The sequence below is a fragment of the Notothenia coriiceps genome, unplaced genomic scaffold (assembly GCF_000735185.1).
Source record: "Notothenia coriiceps isolate Sejong01 unplaced genomic scaffold, NC01 NC01_scaffold00004413, whole genome shotgun sequence".
NCBI classification, from domain to species: Eukaryota; Metazoa; Chordata; class Actinopteri; order Perciformes; family Nototheniidae; genus Notothenia; species Notothenia coriiceps.
The window spans coordinates 38,018-62,415 of NW_011337114.1; the positions used below are offsets into that span (position 1 = coordinate 38,018).

A 24,398-nucleotide genomic window follows, 5' to 3' on the forward strand; every position below is an offset into this window, starting at 1 on the left:
CAATGCAATATCCTTTTCAATTTCAAAGAACACAAATTGGGTTATATACTTGAACAAATAACTATAAAACAACAATACTGTAGAATAACAAAATGAATGCCGTGAATAAACAGAAATACACGTGTTGGGCCGAATATCCGAATATTCGCTGCTGATTACTACCGAATATCCGGAGCCAGAAAAATGGTATTCGGGACAGCCCTATTAGTTATAGTTGGTGGTGAGAGTTTATAACCAACACTACTAATGAAAACACCAGTTTACGTCGATCAATTCTGTTTCTGGGGATAATGATCCCTGACAAAATGTGTTGATATGTATGTATATATATATATATATTGAAGCCAACTTTGTATTTTTTGCATGTTGAAATGTTGTTTTGGATCTCTGCTAAGTGGAGACTTGTTTCATTCTTTTACATAATGTAATTCAAGTTTCATTTAAACATTTAAGTATTGCTTTCACTGTTTACTTCTAAATGTTGTTTTTTTTCTATATGTATTTACATGAAAAATACCTCTGTCATCTGCTTAGATGTCAAAAAAGACGCTTATCTTCATGCCATTACAGCTGATATAACTGAGTGGGTCTATACTGTTGGGAATGCTGTGAGACAATACTGTAGGTGGAAATGGGTTGGAGAAACTGCACTTGGAGGATATTCAATGCCAAAACATCATGCTTAAGTTAAAAAAAGATGGGTCCTGATCTGCTGGTCCACTGGGATTTACCTCATGCTGGTATTTAAAGAGGCGGGTTTACATGAGGAAAATATTTGAAAGGAAAAAAACAATACCAACTCTAAACACAAGGCATTTCAGCATTTAGTGTTTTCAAACACGAAGTAGAAGGATGTAACTCTGCTTCTTCATCTACCGCCGGGCCTTTCGAAAGTTATTTTGACTTTTATTTTACGCAACAACTCACGCAACCATGTCATAGAAAAAAAAAAGCTAAATATGCTATTAATGTTTTCCTATCTTTGTGTTACTGAGTTCTCACGTTTTTTTAAATTGTGTGTGTGTGGAAAAGTTATTAAAAGATTCGAAAGATGGCGATGTGTCTTTTTGTTATGTTTTTTTTTTTCTAACTCTTTGAAAAAATGTTGTAATTACATCTGTATGAAGAATGCCAAATAAACACTGCGACATGAACCTTAAATGTAGAAGTGTATTTATGAAAGTTGTTGATTTGTTTAAATAATTGACTCAATTTCTGTTGCTATCATTTTCATCATTACATTATTTCTGTATTAAAACTGACACTCATTGCTTCCCATCCTGCAACATTCTGTAACAATTAAACATTGTTGAAATAAAATTGCCATTTAAATGTTAAATATTACACAAGGTACAACAAATATGAATGTTAACAGTAGCATGTTGTTACAACCACACAGATGAAAGTCTACCAGTAGCTAACCTGACAGTAATCCACTCTGACAGCTGCCAAAGCCACACACAGTAGTTGTAAACATTGGGGTCAAAAACACTTGAGGTTCAGTGGCTGCAAGCACACCCATGTTGAGCTGAACTGGAGGGAAAATGGAGGATACAATCCTAGTTTCTGCAGCCAGGTCACAGCGTGTCAGTGTTCATCCTCGGCTGTCGGACAGAATGTTACATCACACTAACACAGACCTTGGTCAAAGACTTTCACCAGACGTTTGATGTGGAAAATTTTCTGCCGAAGTTCTTTGCACTGCCTCTTCTTCGCTTTATAGTCTGAAGTCTAAAAGATAGAGAAATAAAAGCAAGCGGATATTAAACAATGAACATAATCATTGGTATTAGTAGCAATACCAGCAGAAGGTAAATACCCATTCACTTTCTTTGCCGAAAAATGTAATACAATTATCAATATGGCTCTTCAATGTGTGTAATAAAGTACTTATCTGAAAATAAATGTAATTTAAATGAGTCTATCACTATCGCCAAATTAGGTAGAAGTTATGATTAAGCCTATATTTCACCGATCCATATAATGGTCCAAATAAGTTTGTGGCGACATTACCAGGAAAAACAACAAGCGGCTACATTTGGGAAGTGAAATTTAAAAAAAACACATCTGCAATCAAACTTTAGTGCGCAAGAGAATGAATTGTAAATGTTAAAGATCGTAACTTTAAATATAAGTCTACAGCCGACAGCTTGTCAACTTAATTTGAAGTATTTTTCAACATTAATTTAGACAATTGATGTAGACATGGTACCAGAAATTACAATTAGTTGAAACAGGAGGGCAGACAGAATAAATAGGCTAGGAAATTGAAGTTGTAAAGTTGTTTATGCGCCAAACTAGACTTATTCCTTTGAAAGATTTTGACATGCCATTTTGCTGGCTCTTAAACTTGGTGAGGTTGAAGGTAACAGCTGAGATTCAAAGGTGTGTTACGCTAGCTGTTTCCCCCTGCATTCAGTCTTTATGCTAAGCTAAGATAATGTGATGCTTTATATAAACTGTTACGAGAGGCATTTGTCTTCTCATCTAACTTTCTGCAGTAAAACAAATAAACAATTTCCAAAATGCCAAACTATTGAACTAATGACTCATGATATGATGACAGTTTTAATTACACTCACCTTTTTGAGGTCTTTGAGTCTGTTATACTCATCTGCCACACCCTGAAAATAGAAAAACACATGTTTTGTTGACTCTATAACATTAACAATATAAGAGAATCTTAAAATGTTAGCACAAAAGCAGCTTCACTTCAGCTTCACTGCTTTGTGTTACTGAGCATGATCTTAGCTGTTAGAGGGCTATGACTGTAAATTCTCCTGGCAGTCTGCCCTGAATGTTCGACTCCTCACTCCTTTTTTTCGGTACCTGGTACTTCATGGAGTCCTCTTCCAGGATGTCCAGTTCTCGGCTCAGCTTGTGCATCTCGTCACTAACGTCATCCATTTCTGCACAGAGGCTCTTATAGCGGGCCAGGTCTGAGTCAAACTCCGTCTTGTACTGCCTGCGCTGCTCATCTGAAGTAATCTCTGGGTAAAGTCTGGAGTGGGAAATGAACAGTAAGTCTTGACAAGATGATTAAATACAACTATTATTGAGACAGTGGCAACACAAGTATGCAGTGGGGTTTTTTTGGTACAGTATTTGAATAAGAATAACAGTAGACAACAGAGATGCTGGCCAGTTTTTATAGTATCACAGCCTTTTCTTCTGAAATAATGAATACTATTTCAGGGCACTGCAAATTGTCTCCATTCATTAATAGTGGTATTAATTAGAAAGAGGCAAAGCCAGAGGAAAGTAAAGGTTCTTGTCAGATTGGTCTTAAAAACTTTCGTTTGGGTAAAGGTGTCTCAATCTGAAACTGAGTTTTCTTGCTTCAAGATGCCAACAGCCAACATTTATGCTGATACTCAACATCTTTAAATTCAGCCTGTCCTGGCTGACAACAAATACATTATAAATATAATATTGTTATTTAAGAAAAAGCATCCGAATGAACATGCAGAGAGTATATAACTCTTCTACTTTGTTTTCAATATTTATATTTCAACACTTTATTAATTGTTTTTTGCATAATTAAATGATTTAAAAAAACTGAGCCCTCAGTGCATAGCATCTGCTATACAAATAAACGTGTTCTCCCTAAATATTAAAAACCCAAGGACAGCATTATTATCTGGCAGCAGCAGTGGCCCACCTGTGGAGGTAATCTGTGTGGTGCCGGTCCAGCTCATTGCCCGTGTCTCCGGTTGTGTAACCAGTTTCATACGTGGACTCCACCATCTCCCGAGCAGCAGGTCTGGGCTCCCGTTTTTTCTTCTGCTTCTCCTCCACGTGATAAGGAGGAGGTTTCCTGAGGCTGTCCGTCTCCTCTGAGGAGCTGCTGGAGCAGACTGTGACCTTGCTGTTCTGGTACAGTGGCTCCACACCCCGACCATTACTGTTGCCAGCAGAGTAACTATAGAAAAGCAAGACACAGATATCAGATGACTGATTGCGTATTCTGTCTCTAATGTCACATGTGTGTTTGTGCACAGTGTAATGAATGTATTTGAGCAGCACGTACAGTATGTCTTGTGATAATCTTTCTTGTATAATTATGGTTGTTTCTAAAGCACTGACAGCACAATCCTGTTGTTTTTTTTGCGCTATAAATACATTTGACCTTAATCTTGAATTTAGCCAAACAGTTAGCCATGATAATAATTTATTAATTTCACGTGCATGGATAGAACAATAAAGAACTCATGATATGGCTACTCTGTTTGTGCATAATGCAGTTTGTGATGATGTTTCTCACTTGACCAAATGACTCTCTTCAAAGACATTTAACACTAATAACTGTGCATTTGAAGCTTCAGGGTTGAAACAGATCACACTGTGGTGTCCGGGCATCACTCACCTATTGTGGTTATAATTTCCCTCACTGTGGATGCTGACTGTCCCGTTGCCATAGGAGACCACACTGTTCCCCGCCCTCAGGTCAGGTGCTGCTCTCTCTGACAAAACAACAGTTGGTGCCTGCTGGGTGCTGCGTACCTCTCCAACATGGTTCACCTAGAATGACATTAGGAAACATTGAATGTCTGGTTTTATTCAACTACAGTGCAGATTGACTCTGTAAAACAGGATTATACTTTATTTTGTATTTTGACACAAAATGCCAAATTTAGAATTATGATACAAATGAGAAAGTCCACAGGAAGAGGTAGATGCATTCTTTATGCTGGAAAATAAGAAACCTTTTCTGCTCTAAATCTTTCACATAGGCAGAGAAAACTTGACGAGAGAGGCTGTCGCTGCGAGACATACAAGCATGTCGCCAGATAAATACAAGGACACTCACCCATATCCTTGAAGCACACATAGTGTCACATAGTGCTCCATCTTTCTGAATCATCAGGTAAAAACACAGCAATGGTAAAACCCTTTACAGCCGCAGTAGTAGGTAAGAAAAGCATTACCTAAAACAATACCAAAGAATATAATACCAGAGAATACCAAACACAACAACTGCATTATTCCTCTTGTAATCCAATGTTGTGGATTGACATATAGATCAGCTCCAGTGAGTTGAAAAATATATTTGATGATTATTTTCAGCACAGATGAATCTGATGTTCGCATTCTTGATTGATCATTTACAGTTCTTTACATTTCTATATCATCTTAATATATTTTAAAAAATGCCTATCACAATTTATTTTTAGTTAATCAACCAATTATTGATTGATTGTTTCAGCTCCAGACCACAAATTGAGGTTTTAAAAGTGTTTTGAATATCCAAAAGGTTTCAGATTTACATTAAAAAAGCAACAATTCCTCATTTAAAGCATATTGTTTGTGCTATGGTATTTTTACATAAACAAAGATTAATCAGTTATCAACTATAACAAAGCAATTTGTGACTTTGTGTTGAGGGGTTGGTTTTATTTATTTTTTGAAGTACTTTCTATTAGAGTGCTATACAAATGAAGTCTGATTTATGGAATTTCTGATTTTTTTTTATGTTGAATATCTTTTTGATAATTTCATTATTTTGATGTTTTTCTTTTTGTACAAATACCAACTTAAAGGTGGGGTAGGTAATTTTGGAGAAACCAGCTTGAGTGTGCTAGAATTTGAAAATACACAACCGGAAGAAATCTGCTACTTCCTTACAGAGCCCCTCCTCCAACACACACGAACGCGCACATGACCAATGAGGGCACGAGATAAGTTTGTGCACAGATGGAAGGCTGACAGGCAGGTAGGCCATCCAGTTATTTTAGCCGGGCCGGCTAAAATGATTGGTCGTGCTTTTTACAGTACTACGGCTTCCACACATCTGTGGAAGCCGTAGTACTGTAAAAAGCACGACCAATCATTTTAGCCGGCCCGGCTAAAATAACTGGATGGCCTACCTGCCTGTCAGCCTTCCATCTGTGCNCACACACACACCACGGGGGGGGGGGGCGAGATCAAGCGGGACATGGGGAGTCCACAGACAGTGGGGGGAACAATGACATGAAAGAGCCGAGCTGGAGATCACACACTGCACTGGCACATCTGAAGAAGCACAAAATATCCTGACCTCTTCACACACACAAGCCTACATGCATGCAAACACATAGAGGCACCTACAGACACACACACACACACACACACACACACACACACACACACACACACACACACACACACACATCAGGAGAGCGTGAACAGCCAGAGGCGCTACAACAAAGAGAAGTCGGTTACGAACAAAGACACAACTCTCATCACAGCTCTGCCTACACTGACTGACCTTTACTGCCTGTGAGTCACACAATGCACTACAAACAAGAGCTGCAAACACACTCACACACTATCTCTCTTTGACGGTTTACGCTAAGGTTCGAGGTAATGGAGGCAAGATTTGGCACTTCAAATTGAAATGTTTGAATTTTCACATTGATGCTCATGTGGCGTTCATTGTCAGCAGTTACACATTTACTATGAAAGATGTCCTTTTAGATTGTTATGTTTTTATATTTGGGATCATTTGCTAATTTCTTAATATATAATGACAAGCTATTAATCAGCGTCATGTGATGTTGTTGCAGCTACAAAAAGGCCTTCCATCCATTCCTACCAAATGTCATTCAGTCCCTGCAGGCAGATAAACAGACTTCACCCAACATGTTTGCATCCAGCTACCACCTTTTTTAAATAGATTTACAATGTGTGAAAGAGTGGTTATTTTAATCATCATGTTATCGAAATAACATTATCTAAAGTGGCTAGACAGCACATCTTGCTCTGCTCTCCTCAGGTCTTTTTTCTTTGGCATAATCAAGTTTTTCCCACAAGAAGTATGTCAATCTTGTTCTATACAACACACTTTGGAATTGTGTTGGTTCTAAAGGCCTGTTGGTGAGATGTATGTATGTGTCTATTAAATAAGAAGTCACATTTTGGTGCTCCATGTTCTGATCTCAATGGCTGGAAAAAGGTTTCTGCTAGAATCTTTCTACAGGGAAAGTTTTACACTTGATTTTAGGGCTTAACATTCCAGTACCGCTTGCATTTTGAAGTGGTTTGAACATTGCCGGAAGAAAGTCCTATTTAGATTTACAGCTTCTAGAAAAATATGTGTGCCATGCTCTCCAACTCTGTTCAAGGAAGGTTTAGCGCTATGAACCTAAATGCACCAAATAAGAAAAAGGAAGCTAATATATCTGTAGGTGTGAAAAAGGACAATAAATAGGCCTGAATTTGTTGTTTAATTATAGATTGCCTTGACAGCAATTTTCCCCAGCGAGATGATTTTAACATATTCTATTCAAGGCCAGACAACAAAAAAAAGAAGATTCCAGCCCTTTAATTATGTTTCTATGAAGCGTAAATGTTTAAAGATACTTGCATAGCTCTCTGCCATCTCTCATATAAAAGTGCACAGAGCCTCCAGCTAAAGACCTGCCGTACTCTCGTGAGCGGTACAAAAAAATCACACTGTGATCTTTGTCTTATCGTTTTGTGCGTTCAGTAAAACGCATCTGTTTGCCATTAATTAGAATTCAGACTAAAGGGACTGCAGGCAGAAGAGCGTGATGATCCATGCGAGATGTGGGTGAACCCTGCCGTGTTTACAGAGGGACCGGCTTGGCTTGAACGGTGTTTTTGAGACAAGTGTTGAAAAATGGGCTGCGAAAAAATGTTGTTTTTGTACAGGAGTCAAGAGGAAGGCCCAAAGCAGGCTGAACAGGAAGTGGCTAGTGCCACACAATCGTATTCAAAGGGAGAGGCACACATTTTCAGAGTCCTTATCTTTCTCTGCTCGCTATTCACCGTTTCCCTTCATGATGGGTTGAAAATGCTGCCCTGGAGAATGTGTGCATCTTTATGTATGCCGCCGCGCTCCTTTGAGTGTTTTTGAACGTCTACACATACGGCATATTTCTCTTTTGAGCATTTCCTCTTGAGCTTCTCTCCACATGTAGCACACACAAATGAATGCGGTGTCATCTGGGTGTCAGCAGTTCAACATTAGGGCCGTGTTCCTGTTCTCATTACAGCTGAGTGCTGACATTGTCTGTGTCTTAATAACACAGAGCTCCTCAGGGGACTTTAGACAGATGTTAAGGGGCCAGAGGACACACACACACACACACACACACACACACACACACACACACACACACACACACACACACACACACACACACACATATATATATATACAGAGATGTAACACTGCCACAGAGGAGGGTTATCATCTCGCCCAATTACCTTCCTCCCATATTTCCCAGAATGCAACTTCAGCAGTGTGTGGCTACAGCACAAACTAATTGGTATTGCCCTGACCTGACAGGAGGAACCTCTGAGAGATGACATGTAATGAAGTGCAGATAGTCCATATGACCCAACTGACCTTTGACCTTTTTTTTAAACAAACGTTGCAATTGATTGGGTCAGGCAAGAAATCCATGCATTTGAAAACCAATAATTAAGCGGAAAAAATATCAATATTTGTTAGAGACCCCCATGAGCCCGATACATCTAATTTTTTTTATTTCATTGCAGATATACTAAGTTGTCCATTTTAAGGATGGATTGGGGTCATAAGTGAGGTAGACTATCTCGAAAGATGATTACACAAGAGTAGTGGGTGTTTACTCACAAAGCCGGCGCAGTGCTCGCAGAACGTGGGCTTGACGTAGGTGCTCTCAGTGAAAGTGTGGATGAAACCCATCTTGCAGTTGAGCAGAGAACTGGCTTTCATAAAGTAGTCGATCATCTCCTCTCTGCTGATCTTCCCGTCTCTGTGAGAGAACAACAAAGATGAGTAGGGTGGGGTCAGTCTGAAAACTGCAAGGATTTAACAGTAGTGATTAAACAAGAAAAATCCTTACTGGTTCTTGTCCAGTTCTCCAAACTTGCTGAGGTATGGGAAGTTGTTCCTTATGGCTTCAAATTCATCCCTAGAGATGTGGCCGTCACCGTCTGAGTCGAAGTTCTTGAAGACTGACTGTGAATGTGACGGTTGGTTGGTTCAGTTTTAAATTCAGAATGTTTTGCTGCTAAATATAGCCAAGTTTAGATTCTTATGGGATAGAAAATTATTTGTTTTATTTTCTGTGCTGGATCAAAACATTGAAATTGTATTGAGAAAGTTGGACATTAAAGACATTAAGATTTCTTAAGTTATTCTGAGATTCAAACTTTTAAGATTCTTCTGAGTCAGATAGCAGGTCACTGTGGTAATGACTAAAGCTGCTTAATTGTCTTTTTACTCTAAATTGGGTCCATTATTTACAAATGAAAATCATGCTATATTGAAGACGACTTGAAACCAACGGTTCAAACCATCAACTCATTAGGAAAATGTTTACAAATGTAGTAAATGAAGTAGGAAGTAGGAACATTTTCCCATAGGTTTCAATACAATCCGACTTGTTTTTGCAACTACTGAACCGGCTCATGTCTACTTCTTTTATAGAGTCTATGTTCCTTACAAACACAGAACTCTTAATACTTTCAATTCCAAGTAAAAATAAACCATAAACCATCACCCACAGTAGAGTCACAGGGATGTATGACATGGTGAAAGATTACTAACCATTTGGACCAATAACCAAGAGCACTTTGCAGTTATCATGTCAAGATGAGGGAAAGGATAACCACAGATAATCCTCCCTCAGCCTTCCTCTGTCCCTCAGGTCACAATCAGAGCTGAGAGAGAGGAACATTTAGGGGCGAAACAAAACTCACCTCCACCATCTTCTCTATGTGTTTCTTGATGATGGTGGGGTCGGTGCTGGGCTTCACCGACACGGACCACTCATCGATCATGGTAGGCTTGGGGTCAGGCGCGGTGGCGGGGCTGGAGTTCTGCTACAAAAAAAATGAGAAAACAACGACTGTGAGGTCAGCGTCAGCCCGGGGGAAACACAAGCTGCAATCTCACAAAGTAAAGAGAAGACGGTCGCTCTTCATAGCATGAGTCAAAGGTTACTGAAGTGGAAATGTGATGACGGAAGGAAAATAAAATCCATTTTAAAATGCAATGTGATCATCCATCATGGCAAGACAGGTAGAACAGACAAAGGGTACATCAGTGTGCTGCTCACCGCTGGCTTGCGAGGTTCTCTCTGTAGAGACATCTGGTAGATCTCCTCCTCCGTGTGGTACTGGTCCAGAGACACCTGCACAGAACAGAAAAGTGGGACTTTTATGTCTCCATATTTGACATCAGGGAATCTGAAGATCTTTATTGGCATTATATTATCGTGTACAATGAAATCTTGCAGGCTTCACTCGATGCAAATTAGTATAACAATAAAAAGCAGCCATGAAAACAGTAATAAAGAGTAATTGCACTAGTTAAATCAAATGTACAAATCTAACAAAGATTTACAGGTAAAGACACAACATTAACTGATTTTGTTTAGGTGTTAATAAATATGGAGTCTTTGAGGTCTGCGGTTGTGAGTGTTTGGGTGTGTCTTTGTGTTCATACTAACTGACATTTCTGTCACATTTGTGTGGGTTTAGCCCCCACTACATTCCAAAATGAATCACCAGTCATATAGTTTACACATTTTACATCACGATCACTGATTTTACCTAGGTGCATTCTCTACAATACTTGTTTAACTTGACGTGGCTGGGGTTACATTACTTTTGTACATTAAACTACATTCATTCTACGCAAAAGCAGCATTAGAAAGATTTAGTCCAACTGCAAATGTGAAATAGACACAAAGACACCAAATAAGACTGTGGCATAAATTCACTCAAACTGCAGACTACTCCAATGCCGTCATACACATTAAACTCTTATTTTTAGGAATATTTTAGGATATCCATTTTTTACATCTACACACACGCTATAGCGACAAGTGAGTGTTTTTTGTCTCCAGCCAACTGCCACATTAAATTCCTCACTTCATCCATTGTTGGCCTCAAATGATGTTGCTTTCCTCAGAGCAATTTTTGTTAGCGTAATTGTATTTCCTGGTTTTTATTGAGTTGAAGTGGTAAGTGCAGAAGGAAATAATGTGTTTAGTCTTGTTTGGCCTTCTCATCTAATGGAACTTACAGTATATCAGGGAGAAGGTTACATCCAAGGTGATATAATGAAATCTACTTACTTTGAAAGGACTATTTTGAAGGATGTATAGACTTTCTTTCTGTTCTCGCTTTACTCAACTTAGATTTAATATAGATAAACTGTGATAAGCAGTGGCATAAGATAATTGGATATTGACAAACTTCCCTGGTGCCCAAAAAACCTGTCAAGTTGTTTCTTTCACTTTCAAAGAGAGAAAGAGGAACTAGCTGAAATCTCACATGAACACCTGCAGCCACATTGATTAAACTCTCGGGATAATTTGAATACAGAACGCTTCTCGAATTCGGGAAAATCGTATCAAAAATCCTCCAACACACCTCAGGGGATTAGTGTGTAGTGTTAAAACACCACGCATGCTGTAGTGCAAGTTTCCAGATTTGTTTGAGTTGTAGCTGTTTGCTCTAAACTGTAAAAAGTGTCATTTGCTAAATGTATGTAACAGGGTCAGAATGTGATTTGGGTATTTATTTTAGGCTTCTATGTATTCCAGTTAATGCTTGGTAATGGGATGATATAAAGCGGAATAAAAGGAAAGAGAGCAACGTTTTGTCAGCCAAGACATACAAATACTTTGTGGAAGAAGTTCAAATGTAAAAGCAGTGATGATGACGCAATATAGTTATCTGCAAAATTGTTGAGATTTAAGAAGATGCTTATTTCACTGAGGTACTCTTTTAAGTTGTTCTAAAGCCAATCCGCTCTGACAGCAGAATCGTTTTAGTCTTTAGTTAGGATACAGGAAAAGACAAGAGGTCTCAGCACAGGTTAACAATTTAAAGTTCAGTAATGTTTATAAATAGGTGATGACTCTTCGTCCTGACTCTGAAATTGAATGTGGCAAACAAAGATGTAGAATTCATTGCATTGTTTAATCCTCTCTGTATCACTCATGTTATGTTTTTTTACTCAAAGGGCAACTCTCAGTGGTTCTCACCATACCGACACAAGACAATTGTGGACATCTGTTCAGGAAAATAGAAAACTGTGAAGGCTCATGCCTTGAAAGCTTTGGACGTGATCTCAGTCCTTTGCCTGTAAACAGATTTCCTCTCAGCTGGCTACTGTACAGTCTGTCTGGCCAAGCAAACCATAGCAGAACAAACGTTGTGTATCACAGACGGCCTGTCCTTCACAAACTTTTCCCTCCACTTCACTGCTGTCTGGGTGCTTTCGAGTGCCTTCAACTTCTGGCCTTCACGATGAATAACACACTCAATGCACCTAATGCAGGCCCTGATTTTACCCGGTACAAGCTGTTCTTTACAACTCTAATTCAATCCAAACATCTTGGACGCTGCAAATACATATTCTGTCCAGTTCTTACTCACCGTCAGCAGGTTGAGCAGGTCTGTGTTGGCGTCGATGTGAGGCGGTGTGGTCTGGATCCTCGCCAGCTCTTGAAGGATGGCGTACAGCTGTTGGGTCTTGGTCAGGTTGACCCGTGTTTTCTCTTTATCAGCCCAGTCTTGCAGCGCCACGTGCACGGCTATCAGGTCCTTCAGGTGCACGCCGAGGATGGGGAACCGGAAGCCTGAGCACTCTGAGAAGCGCTTGCGGTATTGACTGTAGTTCCCACATGATGTCACCAGTTCAATGAGGTTATTAAAAACCTGCAGGTTGGGTGAATAGAAATAATTTAAAGGTCACCTATTATGCAAAATCCACTTTTTCCATGTCTCTTCTACATCAACATGCGTCCCCTCTGTGTAAAGAGACTCTGAAAGCTTCAGGAAAAAAGATTCTCTCTCTTTTTGTCCTGATCTATTTATATAAAAACCTGTCTGAAAATGAGCTGATCAGATTTTGGCCACTTTATGATGTCATAACGATTTTCTTGGCTTGTGTAACCATTAGCCAATCACCAACCAAGGTTCACCTTATCAACTGAATCTCCTCCTAGAGCACCATTGTGTTCTTTGTAACCAAATCTCTCTCAGAGGGGCGTGGGGAGGGGCTCCTTATTTTCATCTAAAGTAACAGACAGAGAATCAGCACTTTGGAAACATGGCTGAAACAGAGGGGATTATGGGATGCTGCAATGATCTTTTTGGTGTTTCAGCCAATCACTTCAGAGACATGTTCTGTAAATGTGAGAATATATTGATGAAAAATAGGGGACCTTTAAGGGGTGAACAATGGTAGAAGATGAGTTGGCAGCAAACACAAAGCCTGTCTCAAGAGAGATTTGTTTAGAAGAATCAGAAACATTGTGTAAAACTTTGATCCAGATGGACTCACACAAAAGACGAGACTGCAACCCAACTTTTGAGTTACATGGCTTCGATTCATAGCTCTCAAAACCCACAGAGTAGGAGTAATGGGCACAGATAAGGAGCTTGGCAGCTCATGCAGAGAAGATGCGGATTACTGAACCAAGATTTAATATCACTTGTTTCACTAAGTGCATCGACACGCAGTGAACATTGAATTTGTGTGGTGGTGTTTACGCTGTGAGTGCCAGAAAGAGATCAGTGATGGTTGGGAGGATGCTAGCAGCTACTGCACCTTGTTGGTCTCTGCGCTGATGTGGGTCTGTGTGTCTTTGAGACGAGAGATGGAGCTGTTGCTGAGGCCGCCCACCACAGCCATCAGTGTGTTAAAGTTCTGCAACTGCAGCAGCTTCTGTCAACGAGAAGGAGGACAAAATAACTCTGAGGGTGAAAGAGGAGACGGGGAATGCTTGTGTAAGCCATTGCCAAAAAGGATCTTATGGGAAGTGAAAGAGAAAAGGTGGTGGAGGTTAAAAAAAACATTTTACAGTATGAGTAAAACAAATTCAGCAGCATGCACGTAACCCGATCTGGAATACCAAAATATGACTGAATGTTGTAACCTGCCTATGTCAAAGTTAAGCTAACACTTTGTGAATGGCACTCCGCAGGGCTCCCCGCCGCCCTTCAGCCTGTGTGGCATCTCACAGAAAAATCGATGGGGTCGCAGCTGTGTGGGTGGGCTGCCAGAGGGGATCATTTGGTTCAGCTCAAACACCCTTTGGTATCAATTGGCAAAGCAGTGTGAAAGGCAGCCTCGAATTCACAGAGTGCGTTCGGCTAAACTGCATGTGCATGTGACCGTCAGAAAGGTCTCGTTGTCAACATGCCAGGGCTTTCCACTGGGAGTAGAATAAATGGTGTTTATATAAAAGGGCTACGAGAGGGATTCACCAACTGTTGGCACTCAGCCGATTGGTGATGTGGCTATTTATTCAAAGCCAGAAGGCACAGACACATGCACACATACCATATTGTGAAATAAATTAGAATGGGTCTTTTTAATGAGCATGAAAGGGATGTTTTTTCATTTTAAATTATAATAGCAGTCTGCACAGCTAAGACTAATGGATGTGAGTCATTTGTGATGCACTCCCAACAGGAGGCTAAAATGTACGACCGGCGTACCCTGAGGGAAGCTTTGAGAAATGTCAAGTATGTCAGGACTAGCTCCTGTGTGGCCTCTGAATGCATTTGGTATTTTGTTGGAAATGTTTTGTCCCTGCATGTGCTCATACTCGGCTATCATACCAATTACCAAAGTTTGAGACATTTGAAATTGGCAAATAATTCACAATGATATTTTCAGCAGGGATGGTCTGTGCCCAAATGTTCACTATTTCTGGATGAATGACTTGGCCAAAATGACATCTGGGTGCAAAGTGGGAAGTGCTCGTTGTAATATGAGTCTTAAGCCATGCTAGCGCTTCTGTGTGGCTATCCTAAAGCACGCCGATGCTAAGAGTTAAATGGAACAACACATTGCTAACATGCTAGTAATGACAATGCTATAGGGGTTTCAAAGAATGGTAATCAGTGTTTTCAGCATTGTGTAGCATGAAACAGTAGCAATGTACAGTATTTTTGGAAAACCAAAGGAGAATGTTGTTAGGTTGTATTTGAATGTAGATTTGAATTAAGATATTTAAAGAGCTAAAGACTCCCGTGCATTACTCTAACGCAGCGTCCACACGGCGGCGTGCGTTGAAGCTTGCCGGTGGGCGTGTCTGAAACTCGACCAACAACCAATCACATGAATCTCCCGCCCCGGACACACAAGCACGCGGTTTAATTGGCTAGAGCTTGTATTGGCATTTGATTGGCTGCCGCTTCCGCCGAAGCTTCAAAAGTTGAACATTGCTCTACTTTTGAAGTGAGCAAAGCGAAGCAACGCTCCCACAATGCAGTTTGGCAATGCATGACGTCACCCCATTCAAAGTGAATGGGCAGAAGCGTTGAAACTTCAACGCACGCCGCCGTGTGGACGGGCCGTAAGAGCGAATCTAAGACTCTCTTTAAAGAGAATTGATCATTGTTAATGGGTGAAAAATTAAATAAGTATGATATCCTGCAATTATTTGTATGTTCACGACAATTCAGAATTGTTTATGCTAACAAATTCTAATTACCATTACACTTCCTATGTTAGAGACTCACCAAAAGACACTGATTGTGGTGATGAAACATAAAAAGGAAGATTAGGAGGTGGGAGACCATTGGATATAATTATCAGGCTTTTATTAGCTGATCTGTCATAGGTATTATGCTGGTTCAGAATCAACATCACTACTACATTGTCAAAGTTCCAGGAAACACTGGAAAAGTCCTGCTCAATGTCAAGGAGTTTGAATAAGCAAGAGAGCCCTGCTGATGTTTTGGAGTGATGGTGTATTAAGATGGATTTGTTCAAACCTGCTGAGACCTCGCTCAATAAATGATGAGGGACAGACGTTTGTTATAACTGAAGAGCAGGACAGATGGAAAACGGGTATCAATCCAGGCAATGAGTAATGAGGATGCATTCACATAGCACTGCAGGCTATTCGGATGAGAATCATTTCCTGCTCTTTCAATGGTCCACTGAAGCACCCTCGCCTTGCACAAATGAGTGAATTGCCATACAGGGAGAACTCAGCCCATCTGGCAGAGCAAATGATAACATCAAACTGAAAATGTATCAACAGTGAAGCCCAGGATTGCATTAAAGGGATGTCTCTATCGGGAAAGAATGACAGTCTCAAGACATATGGACACAGAACCAAATACAGTAGGGCAGCAAGTTGGAGACTGGATTCATTTAGTAGGAGCAGAGAAATTGAGATACATGGAAAAGTGTAATGCTTATACACAAATCTTTGCAACTGACCAAAGTTTACCATTGTTAAAAAGACAACTGTCCCCTTAATAGTAACAAGTTAGCACTCAGGTAAGAAGGATAGTAATTCCAGTGAAGCTGAACTTGCAGGAAAGATATATATCAACCATATAACAGCATTAATTTCATAATTTCCTCCAGTGTTTAAAATGTTTAATTATTTATTAAAATATCACTGCATCTACTAGACACAAAAACATTTTGTACCGGCATTAATTGGTCCCCAATGATGAATCCTACAGCCACTCTAAGGACAAATTATACTACATGCAAAACTAATGGCATAGTAATTTGTTACCTCCTAAAATAAAGTAGCACTCTAACACATTAAACTGAGAGGGAGGACTTGGGAATGTTACTCATTGATGCATGTTCATGTTACCTGAAATGCACCACAGTCTCCCGACCACCCTTTATTTATCTCTGCAGTAATCCCACCTTCAAACAATGTCCACTGATTCCTGTATTGTAGAATATATCAGTGAATAATGTCTAACCAATAGGAAGTGCACACTGTGTATCATTGTATATTCTCTTTCTTGGCTCACACTCTTTCGGGAAATGTAGGTGATTATGTGATTTCCATTCATTCAAATGAATGTTTACCTGCTCACGCATTGTTTTAGACACTTTTATAACCCCTTGGATCCATAAAAGCCGTTTGGATAATGCCACAAATGCATCATTACCTAGATAAAACAATACTTTCTTAGCTCCTAGATGCTTTCCCTTGGCAGCAGCATTATGTTAAAGAGGTCTCAGTGGGCATCTTACCATGCTAATCCCTCTAAAGCCTTTTTAAATTAAACTCACTTTTTCTCCAAGTGTGTGCCCCTGAATGGGAAATGATCCATCTCATTTCAAATCATCAGTGCTGTGACTTTTCCTCGCTTCTCCACATCTCTTAGTTTAATCACTGATTCACATTTCTTCGACTTTCTCTCGTCTGTCTCTGTGGCTGCAGGCAATCCTCCCCATCAATCTGCTTGCCCCCTGAAGTCCCCCCCCCCCCCCCCTCCAGCTCTGTCTCTGTGTGGGCCCATTAGGGCTGTTTACTGCAGACAGACCTGTGCCACCCTGATGAAGTGGGAGATGACGGCGGCCCTCTGCGGGGCGGTGGGCTTGCTGAGCACCATGAGCTGGATCCACTGGGAGACGCTGTTGAAAAGGGTGATGAAACGCTCCAGGATGGGGTTATCCACCGTGCAGCCGTGCATCACAAAGCTGTGGTAGTCCTGAAACTGAGAGGAGGTAGGAGCATTACACATTTGATTATTAAAATAAGTTTTGAAACTGATATTTTTAAATGGTGTTGCAAAATGTGTTGAAGGGTCTAACTAAATACACAATCCACAAACATACATATCTAGTGTTTTGCATTTGACCTATACTTAAAGGTGGGGTAGGTATTCACTTCAGATACACTTTTTGTTATATTCCATGGAATGCTCTTAACATCCCGATAGCAATGAATATCTGAAGTGCTTTGACAAAAAATCCATAACAACATTTCATCTGTGGAAGCCGTAGTACTGTAAAAAGCACGACCAATCATTTTAGCCGGCCCGGCTAAAATAACTGGATGGCCTACCTGCCTGTCAGCCTTCCATCTGTGCACTAACTTATCTCGTGCCCTCATTGGTCATGTGCGCGTTCGTGTGTGTTGGAGGAGGGGCTCTGTAAGGAAGTCTGAAGGAAGAGGCAGATTTTTTTAGGCTGCGTACTTTCAAATTCTAGCGCACTCGAGCTGGTGTCTACACTCTTACCTACCCTACCTTTAAGACTACTGGTCAGGATATATCTCAGGCCTAGCTGCTTTGGTTTTAATGAAACAAATGTGTATGTGTTTCCTGTATGTCCCCTGTCTATAAGTGCAACACTAGGAAATATGCTTATTTTCTTTCGTGGCGAGTCGACATGAGGAAATTATTACCACTCTTATGTCTGTGAGGTAAACATGTAGCAGGAGGCAGTAGCTGGTTAGCTTAGCTTAGCGTAAATAATTAAAAAGGGAGAAATGGCGACCTATCAAAACAAAATCCCCAATCTAACACCTGTACTTATTAAACTGTTATATTATGTTTTGTTTATCTGCACAGACACTTAATTTTAAAATCCACAATTCTCTGTTTTATAGTAAGTTTATTTAGAACACTGTTAAAATATCCCTTTAAGGCATCAATGATGATAACAAAGCATCCAACAGGCTGATTGATGAAGCCACTCTTTACTAGGAAATAAAGGGGAGATGCAGAACAGCAACATCACTGCACATTTTACACAGTAAACTAAATGCTCTTTGTATACCGTGACTAATTTGGTTTTATATCAAGCAGGCATCTCTTTTGGAAAGGAAGCAAAGACAAAGCCAAGACCAATAACCAGCACTCATACCACCAACACATCACACTTGAATAAATTATCTAGAAATGTCTACCATTTAAATCAGCAGCACCCAACCCAATCATGCTTTTGCTTCTCAAAATAACACTCAAAGAGCAAAATGTTTGGAGAAAACAAACATAATTACCGCCAGTAAAAGTTGATTTTTACCAGTATTGCTTAGCAACTACAGAGAGCATGCAGCATGTGGCATTACTTGAGAATTCAAGCAATTTAAGAGCTGCAAACACTCGACACACAGTTTAATCACAGACTACAGACTGACCAGGATCTTGCAGAAGGATTTGTACTCCAGGTAGGTCAGGTGTTCAGCCAGCTCACAGGAATCAAGGTGGTCAAACAGCAGGGACATTTTCCTCTTTTTGGACACTGACGGGACACGCTGAGTCACCTGCCGCTTCCATTTATACGATGGCCTGAAAGGGATGATAAAACACACACAAACTGTAGAATATTTGATGAAAGTCTCTCATTTACAACCATCAAATGTTTCTACAAATGCAGAATTCATTCCCTCGCTCAGCTGAAGTCACACATCTGCTCCACAATTCCTTGTCCTCATGGAGCACTCAAGGAAACTCGAGGTCACACAGAAATGGCTTTTGTTGAAAAAGGAGAAGTCATGGAACTGCTAATGACAGCTCAGTATCGTCTGAGAGCAGGCATTAAAAGGGCACACTGATATAAAACCCCTCAGACAGAGATGTCCATTCACTGTCAACAACACACACAGCCTTCACTCACACACTGTCCAGGTCAATGAGCTGGCTCTGGCTCGCGTTGCCTTCAGTGGTCAGGAGGTCTTTAAAGTCTTTGATCTCCTCCGCCAGCTCCGGGCTCAGATTGAACTCTGCTGGAAACTCAGAGATCCAGTATCTGCAAGGCAGAACAAAGGGATGAAAAGACAGAGTGACGATGGAAAAGGATCGACTTGTTAGCATTTAAACAACCATGTCACACTTAGTTGTGGACTATCCATGATTTAGCTGTGCTTAAATACAAAAAGATGTTATAAACATGCCATTATTAGACCTTGTTTACAGAGAACAATGTTCTCTGCGGTCAAAAAGCAGTCAACATACTGTAAATTATCTTGAGCGAAAGTGAAAAATAAGTGAATATCCAAACAAAATAAAACAAACAAAAAATTACAGCAATAAATGTGAAGGTCCAAATAGTTTACTGTGTTTTGCATACGATTGTATCCTAGCTCACTTAATATATGTTTGTAATTACTGTAAATAAATGTTGCATTGTAAAACAATTTCTGTATGACATGTAGTTACTGTCAATATTGATTTGTTAACCCATAAAAGACCAAAGTACAGGAAATAAATGGCATGTTAAATCAGAAATAAAAAGATGAGTACTTGACAAGGTGGCATATTCTTGTTCGGCGCTCAGCAGTGCAGCTCTCCTCTTGATATCTTATCAAACAGTTAAGGTTCAACTATGCAAACTCTTAAATATAATTGAGAATGAACAGATAAACCAATCAAGATAGACAACAGGCATTGATTATATCTTTCTGTCACCAGCGTTTGAAACGATATGTCTAGATAATCACTTATAGATCTCAGCGTAGCATAAACAAAGGTGAAGGATACTTGAGCACAAGCTTCTTGGCCAGGTCGATTGAAGGGATATACCAAGGGTGCATCATGATAAACATGCGCACCATGGAGGCATCCTTCAAAGTGCCTCTCTCATCTGTAAGAAGAAAATAACATGTCACTCATCATCAGGGAGCAATACCCACAGAGCAGCATCACCTGCTATTAATTAGTGTGCATTTCATCTGAGTCAGTCGTTGCCTGGTCATCATTATTCACATGCATTTCTACAGAATATAAGACAATTTACATGAAACATAACTGTTTAAGTGAGTGACAATAGAATTTAGAACAACTTTGGATTATATCGTTTTGTTCTAAGACATAGTGTTCAAAGGACAAACCGAAGGCTTGGATGCTCGCTTCCACCAGATCATCCACTGCAGCAGACTGATCCGACAATATGGACTCCATCGTTCCTTTCCTCGTTTTTTCCCTCCGTTTCTGCTTTGACTCGCGTGCTTCTTACTGAACACAAAAGAAGGTGAAGAGAAAGGATCAAAGGCATGCGAAAGAGACTAATTGCTGTATGGAGTCAAGAGAGAGAAATTGAAATTCATAGTGACTGTTGCAGCAATTTGAAAAAGAGTTGTGTGGTCAGATATTTTGCATAATGCTTCACACTGTGGGGAGTGAAGCAATCAGGGAATGTTGACACTATATTTACTGTAGGGCTGTTTTTAATGGGGATGCCTGTTGATGCTACTATCTGATTGATATTATGCAGGGATTTGACCCAACAGCTTTTCAGGACTTGGAGGGTATTACAAAAACACCAAATAATCAACCAGAATAATATTCGCAGAGTTTGGACTTGGAGCATTAAGATAAGATTTTACTTATCAATCCACACATATGTGATTAATTGTAAATGAGTACACTTTTTCATAATTAAAACTACACAAACCTTTTGGACAGTACTCAAAACACGTGCCATGAAGACATCTAGTGTCATTTCCCAATATCTATATAAAATCAATATATAACCCAGCCCTGCTTCCACATTTGTTGAAAATAATCAATTTTAAAATGAATAATAATCGAAAATATTGACTGGCAGCTTCAGTTTAAGTGATACTATTAACTATATTTGTCTTCCACAATGCCTGCAGCCTAATTGACATGTATACACTGAGATAACCATGGTTAACATGTTGCAACAATGCAAATGTAACAATAACGTCATTTTGATAGCAGAATATGACAGTGCGTAGACAGTTCTGCGTGCTTTGAGCTCAATGTGGCTCGTTCGAAAAACTGATAGAAAGCCACAAGCACAATCAACAGGAAACCCTCATTTATTATCAGTATACAACACAATGCAAGCCCTTAAAGGCATATAAGCAAATACACGATGGCTTTAAGTGTTGCAGAAAAAAAAAAAAAAGTAGAGAGCCATGATCAGCACATCTTACTGCCCCTAACACATAACTCAAAATACATAGTATATATATAGTATAATATATACAGGTAATGCTAGGTTCTTGTGGAGAAATAGGATCTTTTTGTTTGTTGCAACAAACTGAGGTTATGCTCGAGTGACAAAGTTAGGCCACGGAATCCACAACATAGCACGCTGCTGCCTCGGCTAATGGCTCTTCAGTGTTGTGGTTCTGTGGCACGGTGTGAGAGGGCTGTGATGAGTGTGTGTACGTATCTATTGTGCCTGACACAATGAAGCCTTCCCCTGCGCTGTCGCTGCTGCAACGTGGTGGGCGGACACACTCAATTACAGGCTACACAAGCTGTCTCAGCCTCACACTTACACACACATGAAGCCAGGGATGAAGCCAAAGAAAGATAAGATAGCGAAAGAGAGGGAAGTAAAGCTTCAATCATCAGTCATGCAGTGAGAGTGATAGCCTGTATATTGGAGGAAATAAACTTCAAATCTGTGCCGTTATGTAGAAGGCGGTCAGAACCATGGAGGGTGTCAAGAATCACAATCAAAAGGCTGTGCTGTTGCTATACATAGACATTTGAGTTCCTGTGAGGATGCTAAGGTCACCACAGGATGCAGCCAAAGCGCAGTATATCTGAAACCTCAAAAAGCAACCTGTGACATGTGGCTTATGGAGAAAAAGAGCAGACACTTGCATCTCATGAATATAATCAGAAGGAAAGTAGAGTCTAATGCACACAAGAGTTTTTAATGAGTCATCTAGATCTGGGCTGATTTGGATTTATTTGTGAAAAAAAGGCATCTGTTTCGCTTCTGCATTTTTACTCTCAGTACAAGACAGTCTGTCCTCAAAGAAGGATGTTAAACTAGTTTCTATGAATATGCAAGGAGCTCCTCTATCTATACCATATAAACCGGAAAACAAAAAGAGAGGGGTGGGGGGGTGATTCAGTGGCACCTAATGTGTACCTTCATTAGACAGGGTCTAGTCAGGCACTGCGACACAGCCTGTGCCCATCTTGATGATGACACCATCCTGCTATCCATTCATCATGCTGCTGACGGGAGAACATTCTCTCAGTGCTTCACGGAGGATTAGGAGACTGATTTATCTTTAACAAGCTCCCCCTTCTGCCTGTCTTGCAATTCTTTAAGTATTTTCCCACATGATTTCTTACAGCGTTTCTATCGCCGCCGAGCGACAGATTGATTGTTCAGTATATAGCGCACACTGTGAGCACTTTGGTGTCATCCTTGGTTGCCAGGTGACGTCCACCCAGGGCCATCGATCTGGCAGATTAGGGGTGGGTTGGGGCGCAGCGGGGATAAAGAGAACTTGACAGGTGCCTGGTCAATCCTGGGCAAGAGGAATCTGTAGGGTGCTGCTGGTTTAGTGGGCACTGAAAATGTCACATCCTCCAGATTTTATTAGAGTGATAAAACAACACGGAAGATGTTCACCATAATACCTGTCAACACAATACCTACAAGTAAACATTCAAATACACTTTTTAAAGGGGTATGAAATAGAGGGGTATGAGGGATGTCTAAAATGCATGATCTGTTTGGTATGTTGAGCAAAACACATCATAGACATGTTTTTATATATTTTTATATATCTGAGACCCATAATATATGCCTTGAAATAGCATGATAGGTGCACTTTAATGCATAATAATACATAATTATTCATTCATTTATTAATTACTTTTACACTTTCAACATTAGATTTTCAAGAAACATAAAGGATACATTATTTTATCAACGTACAAACATATTCTGAAACATTTAAATGCATAATTACAAAATAGTGCTAATAAAATATGCAAATGTTTTAAATAAATCTCCTACAGCTATGTCCCATTGTAAACATGTTTTTTGTATCATAAATCGGTTGCAGTAAAAATTAAAATAGCAGAAAACCGTCAAGTTAAACTACTCTAACATCGTATTTAATGCAGTAAATGTCCTTTTACTTGTGTTTTTCTGTCCTCAGTCTTTTCATGGAGACAGATGAGGAGATTTTCTGGACTTTAGTGAGAGGAAGAGGAGATTTAAATAACTGAATAAATGAATAATGATGACGCCCTTCACATATTTGGATAATAAAAACCTGCTGAGTGTTCTGTTATATAATATATTATTAAATAAAATAACAATCTACTCAGCACTTTTATAACTGGCACAAGGTCACTTTGAGATTTTAGGATGCAGTGTCTAGTGCACATAAAGAAACACATTATACATTATATGATGAAAACAATACGATTTTCTTTTTTAAAGGAGCCCTATTCTGCTAATTTTCAGGGTCATATTTGTTTTTAGTGCCTCTACTGTGACATGTCTCCATGCTTTAATGTTCAAAAAGCTCTATATTTTTTCTCATACTGCCTGTGCTGCAGCACCTCTTTTCACCCTCTGTCTGAAACCAGAGCCCAGTCGGCTCTGATTGGTTAGCTGGCCGGGTCTGTTGTGATTGGTCAACTGCTTACAGATGTCCCGCCCCTTAGCCTATCAGGTACAACGTTAGAAAGCTAGCCAATAGAAGCGCCGGTGTTTAATAGTGATGTCACTATGTCACGGAAGAGCCAAAATATCAGCCAGAGGCGTTTTCAAAAAACATGGCTTAGCAAACAGAAAAAAAATCGTATTCATCTGAAGACATTATCTTTTTATCAATTTTTTCTCTTTAGAATAAGTTCTTCAGTGCAATATGTAACCTTTGCCAAAACATTTATGTACTGAATACTGAGAAGTGGAGACACATTTAATATTTTCA

At 39.8% G+C, this 24,398-nt stretch overlaps 1 protein-coding gene across 1 annotated transcript; it reads right to left on the reverse strand.

Annotated features, from left to right (window-relative positions):
- Nucleotides 1–130: 130 nt before the first annotated feature.
- On the reverse strand, nucleotides 131–20,703 carry LOC104942268 (RAS guanyl-releasing protein 2-like). The gene is made up of 17 exons (XM_010767474.1): nucleotides 20,562–20,703; nucleotides 20,212–20,314; nucleotides 19,975–20,031; nucleotides 19,349–19,480; nucleotides 18,870–19,020; nucleotides 17,269–17,442; nucleotides 13,562–13,678; nucleotides 12,385–12,666; nucleotides 10,053–10,127; nucleotides 9,694–9,816; nucleotides 8,835–8,950; nucleotides 8,603–8,744; nucleotides 4,367–4,521; nucleotides 3,662–3,922; nucleotides 2,830–3,001; nucleotides 2,583–2,624; nucleotides 131–1,731 (listed from the first exon to the last, which is right to left on the reverse strand). Exons 1-17 carry the CDS (start codon nucleotides 20,629–20,631, stop codon nucleotides 1,630–1,632), a joined length of 2,274 nt encoding a protein of 757 aa, XP_010765776.1. The 5' UTR covers nucleotides 20,632–20,703; the 3' UTR covers nucleotides 131–1,629.
- Between the last annotated feature and the right edge of the window lie 3,695 nt (nucleotides 20,704–24,398).